This window comes from Bombina bombina, chromosome 2 (assembly GCF_027579735.1).
Source record: "Bombina bombina isolate aBomBom1 chromosome 2, aBomBom1.pri, whole genome shotgun sequence".
Lineage (NCBI taxonomy): Eukaryota > Metazoa > Chordata > Amphibia > Anura > Bombinatoridae > Bombina > Bombina bombina.
This window is the reverse complement of record NC_069500.1, coordinates 798,285,373-798,312,699: the sequence shown is the minus strand read 5'-3', so window position 1 is coordinate 798,312,699 and position 27,327 is coordinate 798,285,373. Positions and strand designations below refer to the sequence as shown.

Below are 27,327 nucleotides of genomic sequence, written 5' to 3'. Positions count from 1 at the left end.
TGAATGCTAATGTTATAAGAACATGATACCCAGATGTTGAAGCAGTTAAAAGTGATTCAGCATAGCTGTAAAAAGCTGACTGGAAAATATGAAACGAAGAGAGAGGAATATCCCACATAGATACAATATTTTTAAGGATGACAGTTATATAATGAAATCACCTGTCTGGTGCCCTGGACTTACTGAGTACACTCACCTCCTTCTCCAAAGGGATACGTTCAAATAATAAACACTTGCCTGTTGTACTGTAAGAAGCATGGAAGGATACAAGGGCAGCCAGGGAATCTGTACCGTGTACATGCTGAGAGCTTACTCAGCAGATATCCGTTGCCAAACTCCAGTTGGAATTTTCTGTCCGAAGCTTCTGAATGCGGCGCACTGGCTGAGCGAGTGTGACGTCACACTGTTGAGAACGAGGGTGGGATGAAAGGGTGAGGACTATCTTCGCCTGGTGCTGACAATTCCCAGAGGGAGAGAAGACTTTGTAGATAGTGAAGTTATACTTGTAAAAGGAGTGGAGGAGTCTCTCTCGGATAAAAAAAGATAAAATTCTTTATTGAGGCATCCAAAAACATTAAAAGATGGTAATAGCTTGAATCATCACGAAGATGTAGTTACAAAGTGCATAAGAGGGTGTAGCACCTGCTGGTTGACATGTTTCAGCAAAAGCCATAATCATAACCTTAGGTTATGATTACGGCTTTTGCAGAAACATGTCAACCATCAGGTGCTATGCCCTCTTATGCACTTTGTAACTACATCTTTGTGATGATTCAAACTACTACCATCTTTTAATGTTTTTTGATGCTTCAATAAAGAATTTTATATTTTTTATCCAAGAGAGACTCCACTCCTTTTACATGGAAAATATGAACATCTCTATGTAAAAAAGGAAGATATTTTACCAAAAATGTCCTCAGTAACCATATACCATTGAAAATAGACCTTAAGCAGTCAATCAGGATGCTTAGTCTCAGGACTTGCAAGGGAGTGTGCATATGGCATGTGTAGGCACAGTCATGTTATTTCCCTCTTCAGTTTAAGGAAGTTTGCTTTGAAATCTCACAAGAGTTTAGTGAAATATAATGAGATCCCAATCACAGTAAAGCAAAATGTCACCTCAGTACTGATTATGCAAATTGGCTGTTTTTTGTGTTTTTATTTACAATATGAAGCTGACTGTAGTTGAAGGATATCTGTTCACAGAGCATTTACTATTATAACCTGAATAAATTTTGAAGTAAAATATCTTTTTTTTACGTAGAGATGACCAGTGTGATATTTTCTTGCCAGATTTTTACAGATATGCTGCATCATTTTGAAGTGATTTAACATATGGATATCATGTCCCTTTTATAGTTGTTACCTTTAAAACATTAGTGTCTCATTAGGCCTTCAAATCATCTGGTTCATAGATTTCTATGGCCAACGAATGAGACATAAGGTCACTCGCCTCTCAGTTTGCATTGACTTTACATACACTCAATAAGGGTTAAAAGTCAGTATTCTTTTTATTACAGAGATTGAAGTGGTTTAAGCATTATTGCACTTATCATCATGTCCAATTAAAATTAAGAAAAACTAACCCCCCCATTCCTCTTTTTTGAGCTCTCATCCATTGCTCCTCCCACTCCCTTCCTCATAAATATAACTTTGTAAAAATGGGTAATGTCTCCCTTATATGCAAGCAATACCTCAATCCACACAGATATACCCCAACCTACCTTGGAAGGTATGAATAGCTTATATGAGTAAGCACCGGCAATTGGCATGAAACACATAAGATATCAGTGTACCAGATAACTCCTTGTGTGTATCTTCATTTTTTTTTTTTTTTTTTTAATAAAGCTGTTTTGTTTCTAAAGCACTTGACTGGGGCAGTATTCTTCTTGTATTTTGTATATAATATTGGGAGATTGTTGTTTCTGCCTGCATCCATCTTAAGTGTATTTAGAATCAGAGTTATCTTCCATTCAGTGGGTCTGCAGCCAAGGATTCCCTTGTCTTGATATGAATAGGTGCTCTCTAATTTGCTCTCTTCCTGGGGGACAAGTTTTACTCATATACAGTTTCCCATATTTATAATTAATCAAATTTACACCTCATTACCTATTTTCTCCCTGTCAGTGTGGTAATGAGGACCTGCTAATCTTGCACATTTGGCCACTAAATGCTGGACAGGCTTTGTTTTGTAAATCCTCATTTTCAAACTATTCTGAGCCCTTAAGAACATTGAAGATGTAGAAGTGCAAAGTAAAAATGGTTTAGTAGAACTAGGAAGTTGATTGCCTATATCAAGGCATTATGTTGATAGGCAGGGCTGTCTTTAACACAGGGCAAAAGGGGCAGCTGCCCAGGGCCCAGTCTTTGTTGAGGGGCCCAAGAGTCCTAAAAAAAAATAAAAAAAATGTATGGTTCATGCTAGACTGCTGATGTCATGGGACACACACACAGTCAGTCCTAATACTGTCACAGTCAAAAGTTCTCTGCTTATATTTATTTGTGAGAAACTGTGCCAGACGGTACCGGTGTCATATGACATGTCAATCTAATGCCATGTGCTGTTCTAGATGTGCACTGTGCAGCACTGAATGCTAAGCCCTAACTCGGCATCCAGCCAATCCCACTGCATCTGAAAAGGTCCTGCTGGAGTTACCACTGTTACCAGGTAACTGCTTTGGTTGTAGGGTTGACTGTAGGCGCATGCAGCAGAAAGCTGGAGTGGCAGGCATGTGAGGATTTGAGCATCTGTGCAGTTGCACACACTGCTCTCCTCAGTCTTGAGGCTGTGTGACTCGTCTCACACTGTATCCATGCAGCCTTGGTCAGACAGCATCCAGTCTACTGGTCCCCTTAGCCCTGCTCTTTCTGCTGTGGCCCCAAGATCAACTAACTGAAGTTTGTTATGGGAACATTGCTTTGTAGAAAGGTGTCAGTGGGAAGAATAAGTGAGTGCACCCACGCTCCCCTCCCCCATGAAGCATTGTCTAGTGCAGGGTGAGAGGGAACTTGTTCCTAGCAAATAAGTTACATGTGCTGCTGTGGCTGATGTATAATGTCATGCTGATACTTCACACATTAAGGTAAGGTTTATTTTTAGATTTTTTTTCTCTCTATCTCAGATTTTACAGCTTCCCATAGTAGTTCTGCTGTTCCAGTCAGTAAACTTATATTTGTCTGCACCTCCATGCTTCCTCCTCAGTCTTTACCTTGCTTTGCTCCTGTTGGCGGCCCTAAATCTCTTTTACCAGATAACCTCACACCAGAATCACATTCAAAAGCATATTAAATTAATCCACATTGGAGGAATTTATATATTTATTTACTTATTAGTACTGCTAAGGTCCAGTTTCAAATCTTGCAATTTATTTCATTTTTTTTTTTTAAATGATTAGCCCAGCAGTAGATGATCCACTGCTGGGTTAATAATAAAAAAAATATATAAAATAAATTGATTTAGTTGTTTTTTGGGATGTTGCAGCGGAGAGCGAAATTGCATGGGGGGGGGGGCAAGAAAATGTTTGCCCAGGGTCCAGTCAATATTAAAGACGGCCCTGTTGATAGGCATGTCTATGGATTGGGAATGTGCAATTATACCTGATGTATATTACACTATATAAAGTGTCCTTTGTATGCATTGGAAGCATTTCTTTGTGATCTCCAAATATGAAAATGAGATATGACATTGCTTGTGCTTAGCGTATGAAGTAAACAATATTTTTAAGCTTTAAGTTATTTTTAAGATTGTTTATTGTTGCACCTCATACTAAGAACTTTACATTTTCATTTGCTACCCAACTTCTTAGCTCTACACAGTGCTATTTATACATTTTCTACACTGAATTCCAAGAGATGTGTTTCTTAAATTAGTGTCTATTCAGTGATACAGGAGTCACAGAGATAAGATTGGAGGTGCTTAAAAAGGAATAAACATTAGAGTATTTCTTACACTGTAAAGTTGAGAGAATGTGTAACAATGTTTTTTTCATCTGAAAATAAGAGTTTTGGAGGAAAAAATCTGTCAAGACCTGTTAGTCATTTTTTTTTTTTTAAGAATGATAAATAATTAAGTATAATGTACTTGTGTGAGTTCCATTATTTTCATATAGCTTTAACATATATTTGTTAGGCAATTGATTTAAGAGTATTCCTTTTAAACTAATTCAAGTAATATATTCTAATTAGAAAAAAATGAATATGTTATAAAGTAGCAATAATTATTATCAAAATATGAATCTAATGTATAAAGTCATTTAGGTTATATAACAAAACTGAGTTTCTCTTCTATTTATTTTGCTTTGAATTAGCTTATGTAAATGCATGTACTTTTTATATATATATTGAGCTTTATTGAGGTAAAAATTAAATTGACATATATCATAAAAGTAAGCAATTTGTTTCACAGCATAGGAGCATATTAAATAATACACACTTGTAAATGAAATATTAAAACACAAAGGGGTTAGAAACAAACTAACTCAGCATACCAATTTAGATATGAAAGATAATGACATATCAGCATCTGAAATTCAACTTTGTCCATATGTGCATGATCTGAATCACTTAAAGGGACATTATACACTAGATTTTTCTTTGCATAAATGTTTTGTAGATGATCCATTTATATAGCCCATACAGCTTTTTTTAAATAAATGTATTGTTTTGCTTATTTTTAAATAACATTGCCCTGATTTTCAGACTCCTAACCAAGCCCCAAAGTTTTAAAGTATACTAAAGTATACATACTCCAGCTTGCTCCTGCTTGTGTAAAGGGTCTTTTCATTTGCAAAGGAAGGGGGAGGGTCTGTTTGTTTGTTTGTTTTTTTGCTATACACCCACTTTAGTGGGTTTTATAGCTAACCTTTTTAACAGAGTTAAACTTGTAGCTTCTAAGTACGTTTTTAAACAGTTTTATACTGGATTTTTATATCAGTATTTGTGCATATTATTTTTTTGTAGTAGTGTCTATTACATGCAGTTATATGAACATGGGTGTATACTGTCCCTTTAAATGATCTAACCAGTCCATTGATGAAAGCTCAGTTTTCTGTTTTGTTTTAAAGGAACACAAAACCCATTTTTTTTTTCTTTCATGGTTCATATAGAGCATGCACTTTAAGCAACTTTCTAATTTACACACACACACACACATATATATATATATATATATATATATATATATATATATATATATATATATATATATATTTGTTCTCTTGTTATCTTCATTTGAAAAAACAGGAATGTAAAGCTGAGAAGCCTGCCCATTTTTGGTTCAGCACCTGGGTAGCAAGTGTTGATTGGTGGCTACATTTAGCCATGAAATCATGAAAGAAAAAATTTGGGTTTGTGTTTCTTTAACTTTGTAACTGATAACAACTCACAACTAATAAATGTATTATTTTATTCTTAACAGGTCATTAAACAGTTAGTAATATAAAAAGTTTAATAATGCATACTTTAAAAAAACAACTTTGCATTTCACTTTTATTACCACCCTTTAAAGATTTGTAATTCAGATAACAATGTACAATTTAAAGAAAAAAATGACTTCTATTTAAAACGGTTTTGTTTTCATGGTATCCTACCTAGTTAGACTAAGAAGTGTGCATATTTTTTAGCACTATATGGCAGCAGTGATTTGTAAACATTGCTGCTATATAGTGCTCAAAACATTTGCACGCTCCTGAGGCTACCTAGGTATGCTCTTTTACAAAGGATACTAAGAAAACAAAGTTAATTTGATAGGGTTTTTTGTTGGTTTGTTTTAAATTGTACACTGGATCTGAATCCTAAAAGATAATGTTTGACTTTCATGCCCTTTTTATGTTTTAGACAAAATTTCACTTTTTTTTTCACAGTAAAATATTTTCAAAAATTGATCTTGGCATATGACATAAAATATATGGATTTCCTGAAACAAATTATAACAATTACATTTTCACACATTTAACACAGCCTTTGGAATGTAAGAGATGAATGTTGTATTCAATGTTCCTACATTTTACTTCCATGATAGGGTCCATCATGATTTATCCATAATTCTTTGCCTGAAAATAAAAAAAATATATCTTTCTTAATATCTTATTAAACATTTGAGTCTTAGTAATTTAAAGAGAAACTGATAACTACAAAGAATCTTCCTTCCCTGCTTTACAAAAGAAGTGCATTCACTCAGCAAGTCACAAAAAATGACAACATGTTTTTAAATAACAAACGTGGGCTTAATTGTCACGCATCTCAAGTGGCTCCTTATGATGAGGTTAATTTAAAATATTGTTACTCTTCAAATCAAATTTGGAAAATTTGGGAATATAGCAAGCTGAGACTATTGAAATGCAATGTAAATCAATGATACATTAAAAGGATATGAAACCCAAATTGTTTCTTTTGCATTTCAGACAGACCACATACAATTTTCAAAAAAAGTTTCCAATTAACTTCTATTATCAAATTTAATTTGTTCCCATGATATTCTTTGTTTAAGAGATACCTAGGTAGATATCTGGATCACTACATGGCAGGAAATAGTGCTGCCATCTAGTACTCTTGCAAAACTGCTGCCATAAAGTGATCCATTCATATGCACACTCCTGAGGTTTTTTTTCTACAAAAGATACCAAGACAACCAAAATAATGTGATACTAGCAGTAAGCTAGAAAGGTGTTTAAAATTGCATGCTCTATCTGAATCATGAAAGAAACAGGTTGGGTTTTATGTTTCTTTTAACTTTGTGTGGTTGCATAAAGACTAAGCCCTGAAGTCCAATAATCTTTACAAATGAATAACTGAAAATAAATGTTGGAAAGTAGCATAGGGGTTAGTTTCTCAAAATCAGTTACAAAGCTATTAAAATGAATCAATGGGAAACCACCAAGTCAATCTGAAAAATAAATGTAGATACAAGTTTTATGGTTTAAAAGTTTGAATGATATATTTTGTTAATTAATATTAAATAAAAAAACTTGAGAACTATGCATGTGCTAGACGTGTAACATTACAAATTTTGCATGCAAATTTTTTTTTTCTGGTGATCAAAAGTATAACAAATACATTTTGAACAAGTCCAAATTATTGAAACATAAAAAAAGTTGGAGAAACGTCGTTGATTTTACTGACACACTGGAATAATATTTCCAGGCTGTCCCCATGGGCTGAGTGCATTTGGAATTCATTAGATAACTGAAATTGGATTTACAAATGGTTTGGAATAGGTTTGAATAAGGCCTGAATTAGAAAACCTCTGATAAACCACTAAATAATATCAGATGACCAGTCTAGGCCTTAGACCTTGCAAATGGTTGCGGACAAAAGTTTTCCCAAATCTTTAAGTTTGAAGTTGTTGGAATCACCACTTTCTACTCCTTTTTTATTTAAATATACATAAAAAACCTTCTGCTTTTATGTAACAATGGTGCTTTGTCCTTTACTTGGGAGAAGGAATTATTACTGGTACTACATATAAAAGTAGGAAAAATACCACTAAAATAAAAGATTGGTAACAGTGCTGTAACTTTAAATAGACATATAGGACTGTTTAGAGAGAGAAAGAATAAAGGACTTAGGTAGCACTCATTCCTATCCTAAGGTAACACTTAAAATATAAACTTTAATAGTATATTTTTAAAAATGCAAATAACCTCTGTGTTCCACAATGAATTTTACACCCTTCCCCTAAAATGGCGTGTGTTACTTCCCTGTTTCCTGGCCGATAGCAGGAAACGTCGGCTTCAAGTGACAGAAGTAGTTACACACAGTTAAAATAAATAAACTATGCCAAGATGCGATCTTATAAGGGCCTTTTAATTTTTTAATATCCAATCCAGCGCGGGTATTTCCACACACCCTCTCACATGATCAGTTGCCGGTAAATATTTAGCCCTTATAGGATGAGCTAGATGTCATCTGATGTTTACTATTATAGCCAATCATATACGGTCGTTAGAATATACCTCTATTTGTCAAATTCGGCTAGTATTGTACAGCGCTAGTGAGGTAGTCTAATAACTAGTTAATTATGATGACGTTTAAGCAACTCAGTAACAAGAGCATTATATAGAAGCAGTTACAATGTGATAACTTCAGACATTAATACTACATATCGAGCGAATTATTAACTCTTTAAGTTCTGTGTAATTTGTATTATTTGTCATTATGGATTAAAGCATTTAGTATAGAGGCGTTCTAAATTTTTGTATAGTTTTTGGGATCATTAATATAGTGACTGAGTGAACTAACATTTTTATATGATACAGGAACAAGTTTTTTCACTATATTATTAATAATATGTCTTAGGTTTATACATTGTAATATTAGTTAGAAACTATACATGATGATAGATCATGCTAAACAACCATTGCTATGTGTAAGGAAAGCGGATTAAATATCCAACCTTATTTTTATCATACTCATGCATGGTATTATTGGCCTCTATACTGTATCGTGCTTTTTTATATGTAAACCCAATAGTTATTATTCTCATTCATCCCATATGGGATGACGGTATTGAGATTAAAAATCCATTTAGTTTCCATTTTTAGTAATCTCTGTTCTGTTTCACCTCCCCTAATTCCTGGTCTCAGTCTTTCTATACCCCAACATTTAAAGGCTTTAGTGTTGCCATTGTGGGATTGTAAGAAGTGTCTTGCAACACTGGTAAATTTTTTTACCATTTTCTTTGTCTTTTTGTGCTGTTCTAATATTACTGAGATTTTCTGTCATTCGTGTACCCATATTTCTAGTGGTCATACCTACATAGCATAAATTACAGCTGCATGATTTGCAATAGATCACATTAGTACTTTTACAGTTTATATGATCCTTAATTTTCCATGTTTTGTTAAATCTGTCTGTGACTGTTTGTTTTTTGATCATGTATTGACAAACCTTACAATTAGTACATGCTATTGAGCCTTTATATATTGGAGATTTATGTATATTTCTATCAAAGTGACTATTAGTTAAAGAATCACTAATGTTAGTACCTCTTCTATATGTAAATAGCGGTTTATTAGGAATTTAGTAATTCATTTGCTTGTAATACATGCCAGTGCTTATTAATGATTTTATTAATATGACCACTTGCTTTTGAAAAAGTGGATACAATTCTCAAAGTATTAGATTGTTCTTTGTTCTTAGGGGTGAGTAGTTCTTTTCTATCTCTTAATAATGCTTTGTTGTAAGCTTTAATGAGGGATTTTTTTGGAATATCCTCTTTTCAGTAGTCTTTCTCTTAGTTCTGATGCTGCTGTTTTAAAGCTTTCAGGTGTACTACAATTTCTTTTTAAACGTAGATATTCACCTACTGGTAATCCTCTAATGGTAGAGGGATGATGATAACTGCTCGTATGAAGTATATTATTTGTGGCAGTTGGTTTTCTGTAAGTATCAGTGGTTAGATTCATTTCATTGTTATTAATAGTGAGATCAAGAAATTCTACTTTATTCTTATTAATTGTAGATGTTAAATATAACCCAAATGGGTTAACATTAAGTGTCTTTATAAATTCTAGCAGCAATTCCTCAGGGCCGTTCCACACATAGAATATGTCATCTATATATCTGGACCAGTGGGTTATGTGGGTTGTAAAATGTTTCATAGACTCATGAAACACTACCGTCTCTTCCCACCAGCCCAGATATATATTCGCATAAGTGGGGGCACATGACGTGCCCATGGCAGTACCACATATTTGTAGGAAGAACCTATCATCAAAGATGAAATAGTTATGAGTCAGGACAAATTTAAGGAGTGAAATCAGGAAATCCTTTAGTTCATTTCATATGTTTGTTTCTTTTACAAAGATATGACGAGTCCACGAATTTCATCCTTACTTGTGGGATATTAACCTCCTGCTAACAGGAAGTGGCAAAGAGCACCACAGCAGAGCTGTATATAGCCCCTCCCCTCCCTTCCCCTCCACCTCCAGTCATTCTCTTTGCCTGTGTTATACTAGGAAGACATGGTAAAGTGAGGTGTTAGTTTTAGTTTCTTCAATCAAGAAGTTTTTTATTTTAAATGGTACCGGTGAGTACTATTTTCCTCAGGGGGATATGGAAGAAGATTTCTGCCCTGAAGTTGATGATCTTAGCAGTTGTAACTAAGATCCATGCTGGTTCCCACAAGACTTCTGAAGGTAACCTTGAGACATCTTCAGTGTGGAGACCGGTTTTCATGCTACAAGCAGCATTAAGGTATGTGCAGCCTTTTTATTCTGAGGAGACGTGTTATATCAGATTTGGCTGGCATTTATTTCCCTGTATGGAAATGGGGTAAACAGTAATCTTAATTTTATATGAAGGGTATTACTGGAGTCCCTGGATGGGCATTGTGTGACACTATGGGCATTCAAAGAAAAACGATACGAACCGTTTTTTTTAATTTTTTTTTATTTTTTTCTGGCATTCATATGTTTGCTTACTGGCACTTGAGGGGTTATAGAATAGACATTAGCTGTTTAACTTAGGTGTGAAACCGCTTCCCCATGCGGTTGTGTTTGGGCCTACTCCGGCATCGACCTCAAGGGGCGGGGCTTATTTTCGCATGCTCAGATGCGCACTTCCTTCAGGCTAGGCAGAAGCAAGCAGTAACTCCGGTGCTCCTGGACTGTGCAAGCTGGTCTGAAGTATTGGAAAGTTATATTGAAGTACCCTGGGGGCAGGTAGACTCCACAGCAGAGCTGTGGCGAGGTGCAGAGGGTATTTTTGTCTATAAAATGACTTGTTGTTGATATAAGTATTTTATAGCCTTATTTCTCCCCTTTCTTCTAGTTGCAGTAATTTTTGGATTAACCAACGATTTTGAGTTAAATTTAAAGATAATTTAACGTTTTTTGAGCATTTTGGAAAAATAGTTCACTTTTTCTTTTCTTAAAGGCGCAGTACACGTTTTTTTCTAAAGTTTATTTAATGCAATAAATAAGTGTTTAAACGACTTTTGTGGTTATTACTAGTCTGTTCAACATGTCTGACATTGAGGAATCTCATTGTTCTATGTGTTTAGAAGCTATTGTGCAACCCCCTTTAACATTGTGTAACTCTTGTACTGAAAGAGCCTTACATTGTAAAGACCATATATTAGGTCAAGAACGTGTGCCTAAGGATGATTCTCAGTCTGAAGAGAATCAGGATATGCCATCCAATTCTCCACAAGTGTCACAACCATTAACGCCCACACAAGCAACACCAAGTACTTCTAGTGCGTCTAATTCTTTTACTCTGCAGGAGATGGCTGCAGTTATGTCAACTACCCTTACAGAGGTATTGTCTAAATTACCAGTGTTGCAGGGTAAACGCAGTATGTCAGGTATTAATGTAAATACTGAATCCTCTGATGCTTTATTAGCTATTTCCGATGTACCCTCACAGTGCTCTGAGTTGGGGGTCAGGGAATTACTGTCTGAGGGTGAAATTTCAGATTCAGGGAATGTTTTACCTCAGACAGATTCAGACGCTATGTCATTTAAATTTAAGCTTGAACACCTCCGCCTGTTGCTTAGGGAGGTTTTAGCGACTCTGGATGACTGTGACCCTATTGTGTAAAATGGATAAATATCTGGAAGTACCTACTTACACTGATGTTTTTCCGGTTCCTAAGAGAATTTCGGAAATTATAAGAAAGGAATGGGATAGACCAGGTATACCGTTTTCTCCCCCTCCTACTTTTAAGAAAATGTTTCCAATATCAGATACCATTCGGGACTCATGGCAAACAGTCCCTAAGGTTGAGGGAGCTATATCTACCTTAGCTAAGCGTACTACTATACCCATTAAGGATAGTTGTGCTTTCAAAGACCCTATGGATAAGAAGTTAGAGGGTCTTCTAAACAAATTATTTGTTAATCAGGGGTTTCTTTTACAACCTACAGCTTGCATTGTTCCAGTAACTACTGCATCAGTTTTTTTTGTTTGAGGCTCTAGAAGAGTCTCTTAGGGTTGAGACTCCATCAGGTGACATCTTAGATAGAATTAAGGCTCTCAAGCTAGCTAATTCTTTTATTACTGATGCCGCTTTTCAAATTGCTAAATTAGCGGCAAAGATTTGTGGCTCAAATCTTAGTCTGCTGATGTGTCATCAAAACATAAGCTTTTAGCTATTCCCTTTAAAGGTAAGACCCTTTTCGGGCCAGATTTGAAGGAAATAATTTCTGATATTACAGGAGGTAAAGGCCATGCCCTACCTCAGGATAAGTCAGTTAAAATGGGGTAAACAGAATAATTTTTGTTCCTTTCTGAACTTTAAAGGAGGACCCCCCGCTTCTTCTTCTTCCTCAAAGCAGGAAGGGAATTTTACCCAATCTAAGTCAGTCTGGAGACCCAATCAGAACTGGAATAAGGGTAAACAATCTAAAAAGCCCACTGCTGCTCCTAAGACAGCATGAAGGGGCGGCCCCCGATCCAGGACCGGATCTGGTAGGGGGCAGACTCTCTTTCTTTGCTCAAGCTTGGGCAAGAGATGTTCAGGATCCCTGGGCACTAGAAATAGTGACCCATGGTTATAATTGGAATTCAAGGACTTTCTCCCAAGAGGGAGATTTCATCTTTCAAAGTTATCTGCAAACCAGATAAAAAGAGAGGCGTTCTTACGCTGTGTAAAAGACCTTTTTACTATGGGAGTAATTTGTCCAGTTCCAAAATTGGAACAGGGACAGGGGTTTTACTCAAACCTGTTTGTGGTTCCCAAAAAAGAGGGAACGTTCAGACCCATCTTAGACCTCATGTGTCCAAACAAATTTCTAAGGGTTCCATCATTCGAGATGAAGACAATACGAACAATTTTACCAATGATCCAGGAGGGTCAATATATGACTACCGTAGACTTGAAGGATGCTTATCTTCATGTTCCAATCCACAAGGATCATCATCAGTTTCTAAGGTTTGCCTTCTTGGACAAACATTATCAGTTCGGGGCTCTTCCCTTCAGGTTGGCCACAGCACCCAGAATCTTCACAAAGGTTCTAGAGTCTTTTTTGGCGGTTCTCAGACCGCGAGGCATAGCGGTGGTGCCTTATCTGGACGATATTCTGATCCAAGCGTCAACATATCATCTGACAAAATCTCACACGGACACAGTGTTGTATTTTCTGAGAACTCACAGCTGGAAGGTGAACATAGAGAAGAGTTCACTTGTCCCATAGACAAGAGTTCCTTTTTTGGGAACTCTGATAGACTCGGTAGCCATGAAAATATTTTTGACGGAGGTCAGAAAATCAAAGATTCTAAATACTTGCTGAGCACTTCAATCCATTCCTCGGCCATCAGTGGCTCGGTGTATGGAGGTAATTGGATTAATGGTAGCGGCAATGGACATCGTTCCGTTTGCTCGCTTTCATCTCAGACCACTGCAACTGTGCATGCTCGGACAGTGGAATGGGGATTATGCGGATTTATCTCCTCAGATAAATCTGGATAAAGAGACCAGAAACTCTCTTCTTTGGTGGTTGTCGCCGGATCATCTGTCCCAAGGGACTTGTTTCCACAGACCCTCGTGGGTGATAGTGACAACGGATGCCAGCCTTCTGGGCTGGGGTGCAGTTTGGAACTCCCTGAAGGCTCAGGGTGTTTGGACTCAAGTGGAGTCTCTACTTCCAATAAATATTCTGGAACTGAGAGCAATATTCAATGCGCTTCAGGCGTGGCCTCAGTTGGCTTCGGCCAAATTCATCAGATTCCAGTCGTACAACATCACGGCTGTGGCATATATCAATCATCAGCGGGGAACAAGGAGTTCCTTAGCGATGATAGAAGTATCCAAGATAATCCATTGGCCGGAGGCCCACTCTTGTCATTTGTCAGCGATCTACATCCCAGGGGTAGAGAACTGGGAAGCGGATTTTCTAAGTCGACAGACTTTTCATCCGGGGGTGTGGGAACTTCACCCGGAGGTATTTGCCTCATTGATTCTCAGATGGGGCAGACCGGAATTGGATTTGATGGCATCTCGACAGAATGCCAAGCTTCCAAGATACGGATCCCGGTCAAGGGATCCACAGGCCGAACTGATAGATGCCTTGGCAGTGCCTTGGTTATTCAGCCTAGCTTAGTGTTTCCACCGTTTCCTCTCCTTCCACGCATGATTGCTCGAATCAAACAGGAGAGAGCTTCAGTGATCCTGATAGTGCCTGCATGGCCATGCAGGACTTGGTATGCGGATCTAGTGGACATGTCCTCTCTGCCACCGTGGAAACTTCCATTGAGACAGGACCTTCTCATTCAAGGTCCTTTCCAACATCCAAATATAATTTCTCTGCAGCTGACTGCGTGGAGATTGAACGCATGATTTTATCGAAGCGAGGATTCTCTGATTCGGTCATCAATACTTTGATACAGGCTAGAAAGCCTGTCACTAGAAAAATTTATCATAAGATATGGCGTAAATATCTTTTTTGGTGTGAATCCAAGGGTTACTCATGGAGTAAAGTTAGGATTCCTAGGATTCTTTCTTTTCTTCAAGAAGGATTGGAGAAAGGGTTGTCAGCGAGTTCCTTAAAGGGACAAATTTCAGCTTTGTCAATTCTGTTTCACAAATGTTTGGCAAATGTGCCAGATGTTCAGTCTTTTTGTCAGGCTCTATCTAGAATTAAGCCTGTATTTAGACCCATTACTCCTCCCTGGAGTTTGAATTTAGTTCTTCGAGTTCTTCAAGGGGTTCCGTTTGAACCCATGCATTTCATGGATATCAAATTGTTATTTTGTAAAGTTCTGTTTTTAGTTGCTATTTCTTCTGCTCGAAGAGTTTCTGAGATTTCAACGCTACAGTGTGATTCCCCTTATCTCATTTTTCATTCTGATAAGGTGGTGTTACATACCAAGCCTGGATTCCTTCCTAAGGTTGTTTAAAATAAGAATATTAATCAGGAAATTTTTGTTTCTTCCTTGTGTCCTAACCCTTCTTCTAAGAAGGAGCGTATGTTGCATAATTTGGATGGGGTCCATGCCTTAAAGTTTTACTTACAGGCAACTAAGGATTTTCATCAATCATCTTCATTATTCATTGTTTATTCTGGAAAGCGTAGGGGTCAGAAAGCTACGGCTACCTCTCTTTCTTTTTGGCTGAGAAGTATCATCCGCCTGGCATATGAGACTGCTGGATAGCAGCCTCCTGAAAGAATTACGGCTCATTCTACTAGGGCTGTGGCTTCCACATGGGCTTTTAAAAATGATGCATCTGTTGAACAGATTTGTAAGGCTGCGACTTGGTCGCCCCTTCACACTTTTTCCAAATTTTCCAAATTTTACACTTTTGCTTCTTCTGAGGCTATTTTTGGGAGAAAGGTTCTTCAAGCAGTGGTGCCTTCTGTTTAGGTTCCTGTCTTGTCCCTCCATTTCATCCGTGTCCTATTGCTTTGGTATTGGTTTCCCACAAGTAAGGATGAAATCCGTGGACTCGTCATATCTTTGTAAAAGAAAAGTAAATTTATGCTTAAATGATAAATTAATTTCATTTACAATATGACGAGTCCACGGCCTACCCTGTTCTTTTTAAGACAGTTTTTTTTTATATTTTTTGTAAACTTCAGTCACCTCTGCACCTTTTTAGCCTTTCCTTTTCTCTTCCTATAACCTTCGGCCAAATGACTGGAGGTGGAGGGGAAGGGGGGGGCTATATATACAGCTCTGCTGTGGTGCTCTTTGCCACTTCCTGTTAGCAGGAGGTTAATATCCCACAAGTAAGGATAAAATCCGTGGACTCGTCTTATCATAAAAGAAATTAATTTATCAGGTAAGCATAAATTTACTTTTCTCTCTGTAAATAATGAGAAATGGCTCTGCAGCCCCAGTCTGTTTGAATGCTGGTGTAGAGCGATTCTACATCGCATGTGACTAGGACAGTCTCTGATTTTATTTCAACTTCTTGCATTTTATTAAGCATATGCATCGTGTCCCTAGTATAGGATGGGAGTGACTCAACTATGTGTCTTAATCTTGCGTCAACATATTTACTTGCCTTCTCCGTTAAAGACCCGATACCTGATACTACCGGTCTCCCCGGTGGTTTAGTAAGATTTGTATGTATTTTTGGAAGCAAATATAGTGTGACTACCCTGGGTTGTTTAACATCTAAGAAATTGAACTCCTTGAGGTCTATAATTCCTTTTGTGAAAGCTTCTTTGATCAGTTTATTATATTTACAAAGAAACATCTCTGTAGGATTGCCTAGTAGACATTTGTAGTTGTTATAGTTAGATAATTGTCTTTTTGCCTCCTCTTGATACATATAGTTGGGCCAGATTACTATATTCCCTCCTTTATCACTTCTCTTTATTTGAATATCTTTACATTTTCGTAATTCTAATAATGCTTTATGTTCATCTATAGATAGATTGTTATCTTCTCTATATGTATTATCTGGTATAGATAATACATCATTACATACTAAGTTAAGGAAGGTTAAAGCATTATAGGATGTGTTATTAGGGGGTACAAAGCGTGATTTTGCTTTTAGAATCTGGCACCAACTAGTGTTATCCTTTGGCAGTCCTTCATTGTCATTCTCTTCTAACAGATTGATTAAGTCATCTAAGGTAGCCATATCTGCTTTCTCCAGTGACTGATTATCTGAATTAGAGAAATATATATTTAATAAGATTTTACGAGTAAATAAGTGTATATCTTTAACCGTTTAAAATGTATTTAGAGATGGGGTGGGTACAAAGGATAGGCCTTTTTTGAGGACTGTGATTTGTGTGGTAGTAAGTATAATATCAGAGAGATTTATAATATTCAGTTCTTCAGTTTCTACTTCTTTTTGTATGACTGCTTCTGATTAAAGCGTACCTGCCTTCTTGTTCTGAGCCGATTTCCCCTTCCCCCTCCTGAAGGTTCTCCACCTAAAGGGATAGGAGTACCATTATTAACTTTATGGGGTTGAATTCTTGTTTTGAGTATTGTTTTAGGTCTATTTTCTGTATCCGAGATTTCACCATCAGTGCTATCTCCTTCTTTATCTGAAACATCTGATTCTAGATTTGCAGTTTTATTTTTACCCCATACATAGATTATTTTCTGATATAAATTTAGCAAATTTTTTGACTTCACCTTTAGTTTTATTATAGGATTTTTGGAAGTCCTCGTTTAATTCATATCCTTTAAGCTCTTCGTTTATTTCTGTTAATTTAGCTAGCTCATGCTCAGTCAGGTACCCCATTAATTTTAGTGAACATTCTGTTAAGGCACTTTCCCATTTAATTTTAAATTCAGGTTTATAATCATTGAAAGAAGGAAAAAGTTTTAGGCGTAAGCCTCTGGGGATGACAGAGTTATCTTTGTAAAAATTATACATACCAATGTTCCATTGCTTTTTAATTTGTTTTTTCCTTATTCTTTTTAGAACTTTTAGTGATTCGTGCCATTCTCCAGAATAATTACTCTCTGATGGATTTTTATTTTTTAATTCTAAAGTTAAATTAGAAATGTCCTCAGTCCATTTGAGCATTTCTGCTCCTAAATCAAATGCAGCCATGATTTGTGTGGAATATAGGTTTTAAATATTATGTGTGCTCTAGTAATGAAAGCGTGTAGACTATAGTGTCTTCACTATTATAACTTGGGAGAAGGAATTATTACTGGCACTACATATAAAGGTAGGAAAAATACCACTAAAATAAAAGATGGGTACCGGTGCTGTCTCTTTAAATAGACATATAGGACTGTTTAGAGAGAGAAAGAATAAGGGACTTAGGTAGCACTCATTCCTATCCTAAGGTAACACTTAAAAGATAAACTTTAATAGTATATTACCAGGACATTGAATTAGGGGAGGTGAAACAGAACAGAGATTACTAAAAATGGAAACTAAATGGATTTTTAATCTCAATACCGTCATCCCATATGGGATGAATGAGAATAATAACTATTGGGTTTACATATAAAAAAGCACGATACAGTATAGAGGCCAATAATACCATGCATGAGTATGATAAAAATAAGGTTGGATATTTAATCCGCTTTCCTTACACATAGCAATGGTTGTTTAGCATGATCTATCATCATGTATAGTTACTAACTAATATTACAATGTATAAACCTAAGACATATTATTAATAATATAGTGAAAAAACTTGTTCCTGTATCATATAAAAATGTTAGATCACTCAGTCACTATATTAATGATCCCAAAAACTATACAAAAATTTAGACCGCCTCTATACTAAATGCTTTAATCCATAATGACAAATAATACAAATTACACAGAACTTAAAGAGTTAATAATTCGCTCGATATGTAGTATTAATGTCTGAAGTTATCACATTGTAACTGTTTCCATATAATGCTCTTGTTACTGAGTTGCTTAAACGTCATCATAATTAACTAGTTATTAGATTACCTCACTAGCGCTGTACAATACTAGCCGAATTTGACAAATAGAGGTATATTCTAACGACCGTATATGATTGGCTATAATAGTAAACATCAGATGACATCTAGCTCATCCTATCAGGGCTAAATATTTACCGGCAACTGATCATGTGAGAGGGTGTGTGGAAATACCTGCGCTGGATTGGATGTTAAAAAATTAAAAGGCCCTTATAAGATCGCATCTGGAGAGGCTTCGGCTTGATCATTTCCATTAAGTCTAACATTGAGAAAGGCTGCTACATCGGCTGAAACGCGTTTGTTTAAATTTTTTATCTTTGGCATAGTTTATTTATTTTAACTGCATGTAACTACTTCTGTCACCTGAAGCCAATGTTTCCTGCTATCGGCCAGGAAACAGGGAAGTAACACACGCCATTTTAGGGGAAGGGTGTAAAATTTATTGTGAAACGCAGAGGTTATTTGTATTTTTAAAAATATACTATTAAAAATTATCTTTTAAGTGTTACCTTAGGATAGGAATGAGTGCTACCTAAGTCCCTTATTCTTTCTCTCTCTAAACAGTGCTTTGTCCTTTACTTCATAGAGAAGCCAACAAGCAAAATCTGTAGTCTAGGTTTTCTATATTAGGCAAACTGCCTAAACCATTGTTTTTTTATTTTCAACATTTTTTTTTTGTTTCTCTTTAGGGTGGGCAGGACAAATCATAAAGTGTTTAGTGCTTCTTTAAATCCTTCTTTCTACTAATTTTCCATTTTTGTCCTGGTAGAGCAAATCATTTAAAAAAATATTAAAATGCAAATTTTGTTGCTGCTAATACCTTGTAAGATTGAGTGTTGAAATAATGATTAAGCATACATAGTAACCGCTAGAACAGTGATGGATAACCTTGGCACCCCTGATGTTTAAGAACTACCACCTAGATTTAGAGTTTTGTTGGTAAAGACCTGCGGTGCTAACGCTCCTTTTTTATCCAGCGCACCCTTAAGACAACGCTGGTATTTAGAGTTGTCTGAATGGCTGCGTTAGCCTCAGAAAAGGGAGCATTGAGCATAATTTAGCTCCACTTCAACTCTCAATACCAGCGTTTTCTACGGTAGCGGTAAGCTGGAAAAACCTGCTCGTGCACGATATCCCCATAGGAAACAATGGGGCTGAGCTGGCTGAAAAAAAACCTAACACCTGCAAAAAAGCAGTGTTCAGCTCCTAACGCAGCCCCATTGTTTCCTCGGGGAAACACTTTCTAAGTCTACACCTAACACCCTAACATGAACCCCGAGTCTAAACACCCCTAACCATACACTTATTAACCCCTAATCTGCTGCCCCCGATATCGCTGACACCTGCATTATATTATTAACCCCTAATCTTCCGCTCCGGACACCACCGCAACCTACATTATCCCTATGAACCCCTAATCTGCTGCCCCTAACATCGCTGACACCTATATTATATTTATTACCCCCTAATCTGCCCCCCCAATGTCGCCGCCACCTACCTACACTTATTAACCCCTAATCTGCCGACCGGACCTCGCCGCCATTATAATAAATGTATTAACCCCTAAACCGCCACACTCCCGCCTCGCAAACACTATAATAAATTTTATTAACCCCTAATCTCCCGCACCCAATGTTGCCGCTACTATAATAAAGTTATTAACCCCTAAACCTAAGTCTAACCCTAACACCCCCCTAAGTTAAATATAATTTAAAGAAAACTAACTAAAATTGCTATAATTAAATAAATTATTCCTATTTAAAACTAAATACTTACCTATAAAATAAACCCTAATATAGCTAGAATATAACTAATAGTTACATTGTAGCTATTTTAGGATTTATATTTATTTTACAGGCAACTTTGTATTTATTTTAACTAGGTACAATAGCTATTAAATAGTTAATAACTATTTAATAGCTACGTAGTTAAAATAATTACAAAATTACCTGTAAAATAAATCCTAACCTAAGTTACAAATACACCTAACACTACACTATCAATAAATAAATTAATTAAATTACTTACAATTAGCTAAACTAAAATACAATTAAATAAACTAAACTACAATACAAACCCCCCCCCCACTAAATTACAAAAATAAAAAAAATACAAGAAGTTTAAACTAATTACACCAAATCTAAGCCCCCTAATAAAATAAAAAAGCCCCCCAAAATAATAAAATGCCCTACCCTATCCTAAATTACAAACTAATCAGCTCTTTTACCAGCCCTTAAAAGGGCTTTTTGCAGGGCATTGCCCCAAAGTAATCAGCTCTTTTACCTGTAAAAAAAATACAACCCCCCCAACATTAAAACCCACCACCCACACACCCCTACTCTAAACCCCCCCCCCCCCGATCCCCCCTTAAATAAACCTAACACTAACCCCCTGAATATCTCCCTACCTTGAGTCATCTTCACCCAGCCAAGCCGAATTCTTCATCCAAGCGGAGCAAGAAGAGGTCCTCCATCTGGTAGAAGTCTTCATCCAAGCAGAGCAAGAAGAGGTCCTCCATCCGGTAGAAGTGTTCATCCAAGCGGCATCTTCTATCTTCATCCATCCGGAGCAGAGCGGCAGCATCCTGAAGACCTCCGACGCGGAACATCCATCCTGGCCGACGACTGAACGACGAATTACGGTTCCTTTAAATTACGTCATCCAAGATGGCGTCCCTCGAATTCCGATTGGCTGATAGGATTCTATCAGCCAATTGGAATTAAGGTAGGAAAATTCTGATTGGCTGATTCAATCAGCCAATCAGATTGAAGTTCAATCCGATTGGCTGATCCAATCAGCCAAACGGATTGACCTCGCATTCTATTGGCTGATCGGAACAGCCAATAGAATGCAAGGTCAATCTGATTGTCTGATTGAATCAGCCAATCAGAATTTTCCTACCTTAATTTCGCTGACATATGTAGTTACAAAAAATAAAAAACACTAAGTTACAAAAAATAAACATCCACAGTATCAAAAATAAAAAACAATTACTCCTAATCTAAGAGCACTATCAAAATAAAAAGACCCCTAAAATAAAAAAAATCCCTAGCCTACAATAAACTACCAATGGCACTTAAAAGAGCCTTTTGCTGGGTATTGCCCCAAAGAAATCAGCTCTTTTACCTGTAAAAAAAATACAAACACCCCCCCAACAGTAAAACCCACAACCGACACAACCACCCCCCCCCCCCCAAATAAAAACCTATCTAAAAAACATAAGCTCCCCATTGCCCTGGAAATGGCATTTGTATGGGCATTGCCCTTAAAAGGGCATTTAGCTCTTTTACATTGCCCAAAGTCCCTAACCTAAAACCCACCCAATAAACCCTTAAAAAACCTAACACTAACCACCGACGATCCACTTACACTGATTGGAATAGCCAATACAATGCAAGCTCAATCCTATTGGCTGATTGGATCAGCCAATAGGATGAAAGCTCAATCCTATTGGCTGATTGCAACAGCCAATAGGATTTTCCCCCCTTAATTCCTATTGGCTGATAGAATTCTATAAGCCAATCGGAATGTAAGGGACGCCATCTTGGATGACGTCATTTAAAGGGAAACTTCATTCTTCAACAGACGTCGGAAGAAGAGGATGCTCCACACCGGATGTCTTGAAGATGGAGCCGCTCCACGCCGGATGGATGAAGATAGAAGATTCCGTCTGGATGAAGACTCCTGCCCGCTTGGATGAAGACTTCGGCCGGCTTTGATGAGGACTTCTGCCGCTTGGATGAGGATGTATGTCCGGTCTTCGAAAACTGTAAGTGGATCGTCGGTGGTTAGTGTTAGGTTTATTAAGGGTTTATTGGGTGGGTTTTCATTTTAGGTTAGGGACTTTGGGCAATGTAAAAGAGCTAAATGCCCTTTTAAGGGCAATGCCCATACAAATGCGCTTTTCAGGGCAATGGGGAGCTTAGGTTTTTTAGATAGGTTTTTATTTTGGGGGGTTGGTTGTGTGGGTGGTGGGTTTTACTGTTGGGGGGGTGTTTGTATTTTTTTTTTTACAGGTAAAAGAGTTGATTTCTTTTTGCCCCGCAAAAGGCCCTTTTTATTTTGATAAGGCTCTTAGATTAGGAGTAATTGTTTTTTATTTTTGATACTGTGTTTTTTTATTTTTTGTAACAATGTTTTTTTATTTTTTGTAACTTAGTGTTTTTTTATTTTTTGTAACTTAGTTGTTATTTTTTTGTAATTTAGTAATTTTTAATAGTAGATTTAAATAACTTGAGTAGGGTTAGGTTTTTAAATATGTAATATAGTTAATTTAATTGGTAGTTTAATGTAGTTTTAGTATAATAGTTTTGGTTAATTCACAGTTTAATATAGTTTAATGTAATTGTAGTATAATAGTTAGGGTAGGTTAATTAATAGTTTAATATAGTTTAATTTAATTCTACAGGTAAGTTTAAATTTATTATAAGATAGGGATGAGGTAATTTTAATGTAAAGTTAGCGGGTTGTTAGGTTTAGGGGTTAATAGATTAATTTAGTTTATGGAGATGTGGGAGGCCAGGAGTTTAAAGGTTAATAGGTTTAGTAAGTGGTAGTGATGTGGGAGCCCAAGGGTTTAGGGGTTAATACATTTATTTAGTTGCGGAGGGGTCCGGGAGCGGCGGGATAGGGGTTAATACTTTTATTTAGTTGCAGTGGGCTCCGGGAGCGGCAGGATAGGGGTTAAACATTTTAGTATAGTGGCGGTGTTTAGTGACAGGGTATAAATAAAGTTGGGAAAAAGCCGAATAGCAGTGAGATTGATGACTGCTAGTTAACAACAGTCCACTGCTCATTGCCCTGTACTTGGTGCGCGGCTTTTTGACGGCTTTTTTTATAAATATGGAGATCGTATTCAGGTCAGCGGCCACGATGTTAGGCGATGTTAGGCGATGTTATGTGAGTGTATTGGTGCCGTTGAATGCAGCATAGTTGACAGCTTGATAATTCGGCCTCTCTGGGTACAATTACATTTACTGTTTTTACTTTCTCAGTTTAATGTACCTAAAAGTTATGCAGATATAAAAATATTACTGTGACAGCCATAATAAGGCTATGACTGCTATTGCTCCTTCAAATAATGTAAAGGTCTTTCCAAACTTGTTATAGATTTAATCAATTTTCTACTGACCGACAGCATACTTAAGTATCTTCTGCTGATGAAGGTTCCTTTCTCTCAGAGGATCCTGCATCAGAGATAGTAATTGTCTAATCTTTTTTCAAAATGAACATTTTCGTTTTCTATTAAAGAAGTATTGTTAACCTTACGTATTGAGGAGTCTAGTTCTCCTAATATCTAAGATGATAATCATTTAAATTCTGTGTTTAAAGATTTCTAAGGTTGCTCCTGAGGTTTTTTCCTATTCTAGATGCTATCTGTAATATGTTTGCTAAAGAATGGTCTAAACCTGGTTCCTTTTTGGGAATGTACTGCTATTCCTATGGAAGATAGTACTTTCAGGATCCTTTAAGGAAGCTTAAATCTTACCTTAGAAGAGCATATTTACATACTGTTTATATATTTAGGATGATGTTGCTACTGCTTAAACTTTCTGGTTGGACAGTCAGCATAGTTATATAGAAGTATATAACATTGTTTTTTGCTTCAATATGTGAACCATTTTATTTATGTTACTGTATTCAATGTCATTAAAGATTAATGTCAAATCTATGTTTTTAGCTATTCTATTTAGAAGAGCTTTATGGTTTGAATCTTGAAATTCTGACATGGTGCCCAAATATAAATTATTATCTCTATCTTTTCAGGGTAATAATTTGTTTGGTTCTCAATTGGATTATATTATCTCCATTATATCTGGGGATAAGGGAGTTTTTTTCTGCCCTTAGATAAGTAATATAAAGGTAAATTTGAAGCTCTAATTTGTTTAAGTTCCTTTCGTCAGAATAGAGAACAGAAAACCTCTCATTTCCCTAAGGCTTCTGGCTCTAATTAGAGACATTGGGGGGTAGTTATCAACGCGTCTACTTTACCTGCCTTCGCCGGTTCAATACGCCCGCCTAAGCTCGCCTACCATCGCCGCCGCAGACCTGCAAAATTTTGCCTAAGTTATCAATAAAATTACAATAAATATACCAAATATCACAAAGAAAAAAAATGTGAAATAAATGTGATAACAAAAATCATAAAAGGAAAACCAAATAAAGTTCTGAATAAAGGATATGTCTGTGTCCTCTGGATGAGTTTTTCAGCTTGTTAGCATTCCTCAGTGAGATCCCATAAAAAAGGAAACAGAAAATTGCAACATAGTGTGAATCTGTAATGGCACTTTGAGGAAGTAGTTGTTTTGTAACAAATGACTACTCACATTTGTTGGAGCTTTCCACTAAGCTCAAGGATATGCGCACTCCCACTTTATACTGATGGGAAAACAGTACACTAGGCAAAACTTGGATACAAATTTATTTTAAAATATATAAAAGCGTCACATAAGCCTTGATAACACCACAATGTAAGGGTACAAAAGCAGATATGCTGTAATAAATGCTTCAAATCGCCAAACTTGCAAAGAGGTAAATGGATCAGCAGGAGTGTGACCGCCGAAACCAAAACCTCTTTAGTAGCAAGACAGTAGCGCTAAGCCCCCAGGTGTCCTGGCTAGTGTAGAGACGTGATAAAACTCAATATAGAACAGTTCAGTTCCGACGTACGTTTCGCAGGTATGCTTTGTCAAGGTACGTCGGAACTGAACTGTTCTATATTGAGTTTTATCACGTCTACACTAGCCAGGACACCTGGGGGCTTAGCGCTACTGTCTTGCTACTAAAGAGGTTTTGGTTTCGGCGGTCACACTCCTGCTGATCCATTTACCTCTTTGCAAGTTTGGCGATTTGAAGCATTTATTACAGCATATCTGCTTTTGTACCCTTACATTGTGGTGTTATCAAGGCTTATGTGACGCTTTTATATATTTTAAAATAAATTTGTATCCAAGTTTTGCCTAGTGTACTGTTTTCCCATCAGTATAAAGTGGGAGTGCGCATATCCTTGAGCTTAGTGGAAAGCTCCAACAAATGTGAGTAGTCATTTGTTACAAAACAACTACTTCCTCAAAGTGCCATTACAGATTCACACTATGTTGCAATTTTCTGTTTCCTTTTTTATGGGATCTCACTGAGGAATGCTAACAAGCTGAAAAACTCATCCAGAGGACACAGACATATCCTTTATTCAGAACTTTATTTGGTTTTCCTTTTATGATTTTTGTTATCACATTTATTTCTCATAAGTTATCAATAAAGCTGTCAAAAAGCCATGCACCAAGTACGGGGCGATGAGCAGCGGACTGTGAGAGTTATCACTCATCCGATCTCGCTGCTCTTCAGCTTTTTGACAGCTTTATTGCTAGCCTGTCACTAAGCACCCACACTAAGTACACTGTTCTACCCCCTATACCGGTGCCCCCGGAGCCCCCCGCAACTCAATAAAATTATTAACCCCTAAACCGCCGCTCCTAGACCCCGCCACAACTCTTATAAATGTATTAACCCCTAAACCACCGCTCCCGGACACCGTCGCCACCTACATTATACCTAGTAACCCCTATCCTGCCCCCCCTATACCGCCGCCACCTATAATAAAGTTATTAACCCCTATCCTGCGGATCCCGGACCTTGCCGCAACTAAATAAATAGTTTAACCCCTATACTGCCACTCCCGGACCCCGCCGCAACCTATATTAAACTTATTAACCCCTAATCTGCCCCCCTACACCGTCACCACCTATAATAAGTTTATTAACCCCTATCCTGCCCCCCCTACACCATCGCCACCTATAATAAATTTATTAACCCCTATCCTGCCCCCCTACACCGCCGCCACTGTAATAAAATTATTAGCCCCTAAACCTAAGTCTAACATTAACCCTAACACCCCCTAACTTAAATATTAATTAAATAAATCTAAATAATATTTATCTTATTAAATAAATTAATCCTATTTAAAACTAAATACTTACCTTTAAAATAAACCCTAATATAGCTACAATATAAATAATAATTATATTGTAGCTAGTTTAGGATTTATTTTTATTTTGCAGGCAACTTTCAATTTATTTTAACTAGGTACAATAGCTATTAAATAGTTATTAACTATTTAATAGCTACCTAGCTAAAATAAAGAGAAATTTACCTGTAAAATAAAAACTAACCTAAGTTACAATTACACCTAACACTACACTATACTTAAATAAATTAATCCTATTTAAAACTAAATACTTACCTGTAAAATAAACCCTAAGATAGCTACAATATAAATAATAATTATATTGTAGCTATTTTAGGACTTATATTTATTTTACAGGTAACTTTGTATTTATTTTAGCTAGTTAGAATAGTTATTAAATAGTTATTAACTATTTAATAACTACCTAGCTAAAAGAAATACAAAATTACCTGTAAAATAAATCCTAACCTAAGTTACAATTAAACCTAACACTACACTATCATTAAATTAATTAAATAAATTAGTTACAAATAACTACAATTAAATTAAATTAAATAAACTAACTAAAGTACAAAAAATAAAAAAAGCTAAGTTACAAAAAATAAAAAAAATAAGTTACAAACATTTAAAAAATATTACAACAATTTTAAGCTACTTACACCTAATCTAAGCCCCCTAATAAAATAACAAAGCCCCCCAAAATAAAAAAATGCCCTACCCTATTCTAAATTAAAAAGTTCAAAGCTCTTTTACCTTACCAGCCCTTAAAAGGGCCTTTTGCGGGGCATGCCCCAAAGAATTCTGCTCTTTTGCCTGTAAAAAAAAAATACAACCCTCCCAACATTAAAACCCACCACCCACATACCCCTAATCTAACCCAAACCCCCCTTAAATAAACCTAACACTACCCCCCTGAAGATCATCCTACCTTGAGTCGTCTTCAGCCAGTCGACCCACCGATTGAACCGAAGAGGAGATCCGGAGCGGCAGATGTCATCATCCAGGCGGCGCGGAAGAAGTCTTCCATCCGATAGAAGTCTTCATCCAGG

The 27,327-nt window shown here is 36.6% G+C and overlaps 1 protein-coding gene across 1 annotated transcript in view; it reads right to left on the bottom strand.

The window, feature by feature from the left end:
- Positions 1–4,326: 4,326 nt before the first annotated feature.
- The window catches only part of LOC128648024 (C-C motif chemokine 25-like), a 121,354-nt gene continuing 98,353 nt past the window's right edge, over positions 4,327–27,327 (bottom strand). Inside the window, exon 5 of the mRNA XM_053700711.1 lies at positions 4,327–6,050. Coding sequence (XP_053556686.1) covers positions 6,033–6,050 — 18 coding nt within the window. The 3' untranslated portion in view covers positions 4,327–6,032. The remainder of the gene's footprint in view (positions 6,051–27,327) is intronic.